The sequence below is a fragment of the Trypanosoma equiperdum genome (genome assembly GCF_001457755.1).
Source record: "Trypanosoma equiperdum strain OVI genome assembly, contig: ctg_666, whole genome shotgun sequence".
Classification (NCBI taxonomy): domain Eukaryota; phylum Euglenozoa; class Kinetoplastea; order Trypanosomatida; family Trypanosomatidae; genus Trypanosoma; species Trypanosoma equiperdum.
In genome coordinates, this window is record NW_027124605.1 from 15,748 (window position 1) to 19,153 (window position 3,406).

At 43.0% G+C, this 3,406-nt stretch overlaps 1 protein-coding gene across 1 annotated transcript; it reads left to right on the plus strand.

Annotated features, from left to right (window-relative positions):
• Positions 1–1,103: 1,103 nt before the first annotated feature.
• TEOVI_000311500 (ubiquitin carboxyl-terminal hydrolase, putative) lies at positions 1,104–2,501 on the plus strand (the record flags this gene model as incomplete). The annotated part of the gene is made up of 1 exon (XM_067226081.1): positions 1,104–2,501. The coding sequence occupies one exon, from the start codon at positions 1,104–1,106 to the stop codon at positions 2,499–2,501; it is 1,398 nt and encodes a 465-aa protein (XP_067082182.1).
• Positions 2,502–3,406: the final 905 nt, after the last annotated feature.

Genomic DNA, 3,406 nt, shown 5'->3' on the forward strand with positions numbered 1-3,406 from the left:
GTGTCAATGTTTGAAAACCGTTCGCTTGCCCGCAGAATCGAAAATACCGCAAGTGTGAGGAAACCTAGGGTTTGAAGAAAGTGAGCAGGCTCACGTCTCGTTCTGTGTGCCATAATAAACTTTTGGACAACAGTTGATGTTTTCTTCAAATTTTCAACCTGAAGTTTCCATTTGCAATGCATGTAAAGAAGATCACTTATTGTGTGCATTAAGAAGTGTGCAACCATTCGCCGCTTCGGTGGAGGGAAAAGGGGGGGTATTTCTGGCGTGCGTTGCATCGGGGGGGGATTATAAAATGCAACATTTTTATATAGCGCACATCAATGAAGGTACTGGGGTTTATTTGACTTTTCAATTACTGGTGAACGCAAATAAGCGCCTGAGTTGGTTTTACTTTTTGGGAACCCAAGAAGGGCCCTTTGATTTCGCAACAGCTTTTGCAACACTGTGCATGATTGGCTGTGTCCATTTACAAAGTGGGTGAAAACTGAATTTATCACTACTTTATCGTGTTGCACACACATTTTTTTTTTTTTTTGCAGCTTAGTATTTTCATAGAATGGATGAAAGCATGTTCTTTCCTTTTTTTTCTATTTGAAGGGGGAGGGTTTTACTTCGATGTTGTGATGGTGGTGTGTGAAAAGGCGTTGGTAAGATAAAAGTAACAAGATAAGGTAAAAGAGGCCGGATCCTTCAACGACAGTTAATAGTGATGACGAGGCAGAAGGAAAGGGGGAAAATTTAAAAAAAAAAAGGCACCCTCGTGGAGTTTTTTTTTTTGCAATGTGACGTAGCTTATTTACTTTTAATTTATATCTTTCTTTACGTGCATCGTTATTGTTATTTTACCCTTTCATGTTTCCTTCTTGTGAGTGGATCCTTCAAATTCATTTAGACATTTTCGTATTCTCCAAGTAGCAAACGCCGACTAGTACTGAAAATAAAGGGAGGATAGAGAAGGTGTGGAGAAGCAGATATACCCGTAAAAGAACAAGACGAACAACAAGAAGAGGGGAAAAGAAACAATAAAAAGAGAATTTACAAAAAAAAGAAAAAGAAAAAGAAAAACAAGTGCAAGTAAACAAAATAAAATAAGTTGCAGAATGGTTCCTGTTAAAGTGAAATGGGGTAGAGAAACATTTGAACTTACGGTGGACCTCAGAAGCACCGTTAAGTGTTTCAAGGAGCAGTTGCAGCAACTCACATCGGTACCAGTGGAGCGTCAAAAGATTATGGGAGTAAAAGCCTCTCAGTGCAATGATAACGAGGTAACGTTAGAAGCGGCTGGCGTAGCGGCCGGAAAAACGCTAATGCTCATCGGCACCGCTGCTGAGGTTGTAAGAGCAACGCCGATTGTGGCTACTGGGAACAAGGATTCGGCAGTGCAAGCACCTGCTTCCCATCCTGCAGAAAAACAGGCGGTCGGTCTGCAAAACATTGCGAATACATGTTACATGAATGCAGCCGTGCAAATGCTGCGATTAGTTCCTGAAGTGCGCGACGTACTTAACTTCAATGCGAATGACCCAATAGTGAGCGAACTTCTGAAGCTCTACAACACGATGGACACTAAACGTGATCCAGTTGTACCGGCATCTCTTTGGTCCATTTTGTTGGCCCATTTCCCCACATTTGCTGAAGTTAATGAAAAGGGTCACCCAATGCAACATGATTCGCAAGAGGCCCTTAACGCCTTACTCCAACGTATTAACAGTTGCCTACCAGAGTCACATAAGCGACTCTTCACCGGAAATCTATCGCAAAAAATGGTCTGCAAGGATGATCCTGATGACCAACCCGTATTGCATGATGTCCCATTTCTCATGCTTTCGTGCAATATTGACGCAGAAATTGAAACTTTAGAGGCTGGGCTTGAAGCGGCCTTCAATGAAACGGTTAAACTCCACTCGGAGAAACTTGCGCGCGAGGCCCTTCACACTCGGACCAGTCGTATCGCTGCAATGCCCGAGTATCTTTTCATACACATGGTTCGCTTCTCTTGGAGGTCAGACATTCAAAGCAAGGCAAAGATTTTGAAGCCCGTTACCTTCCCAATGACGCTTGACCTTCATGCGCTATGCGCGGAGGAGTACAAACCTGAACTGGAGGTGGAGCGAAAGCGAGTGTTAAAGCGGCGGGATATTGAAATGGAGCGTCGCCGAGCCGCAAAGAATAAAACAAAGTTGGATGATGACGAAGCGGCACCTGCGGAAGATGCCTCCAACACTGCGGAACCAATCAACACTACCGTAGGGAATCACAGCGGTTATTATGAATTATGTGGTGTTATATCTCACAAGGGGCGTAGCGCGGACAGCGGGCATTACGTGTTTTGGGGAAAATACGCGGATCAATGGATGGTGTTGGATGACAGTAACACGGCAGCGGTTTCGGAGGAGGATGTGAAGCGACTTCGGGGTTCAGGTGAAGCCCACATTGCGTATGTCCTCATGTACCGCTCAAGAGACCCTCGCACGAAGCAGTCGGTCATTCCGCTGTAGAGAAGGGAAGAAGAAGAGGAAGGAAAAAAAAAAGAAAGAAAGCAGAAGTAAGGAAAGAAGAAAGGAAACAAAGAAACACGAGAGCCGTGATGTCGCTACAGGGTAAACACGGGGGATAACGTAAAACTGTTAGCGCGCAAACAACTATTAATGTTTTTGTTACATACCCGCACAAAGGTAATTTTTTTTTGTTTGGTCTCGTTCGATTTGGGTGCTACCTCGCATATATATATCTTTTTTTTTCTCTTCTCTTTCTCTATTTTTTCTTATTTTTTTTTTGGGGGGGCTCCTTGAAGTTGTTCTGGTGTTAACATATTTACTTGGCCTCTGTTTGTAGGGTTAAGTGTTCAAGAAAAGTACCCTTAAGACCTCAATGTATTCACATCCCCGCAGTTCATGTCGTAGTTGATATTGTTATCATTATCATGTCGTTGTTATGATGCGTAATTACATGTATTATTCACGTGGAGTGCTGCCAAAATATTTCCCTTTGGGACATGAAGTTTACCGGGAAAGCGAAAGGGAACCGGGACGTGCACTTACGGATAAAAGTGAAAAGAAGGGAGCTTACATAAAACGATAACGGAACATTGCTGAAAAGATTTGTGGGTGGTGGTTCTCTCTTGTAGTTTAGTTTTTTAGTCTTTTGTTTTTGACTTTTGGAGATGAGGAGGGGCTCACACATTACTTAACATCAGTTCGCCGCGAATTTGTGTGCGTGACATGACCGGCAGTCGGTGGCGGCTTTAATGTAGAAGGAAGAGGAAAGAAAAAGGAGACAAAAAGATGCTCCCACACCGAGACGCGGGGACTAAAGCACACTGCGACTGTACATACGAGTGCATAATATGAGGCATATTTATTTGTAGTGCTAACAATATATATATATATATATATATATATTT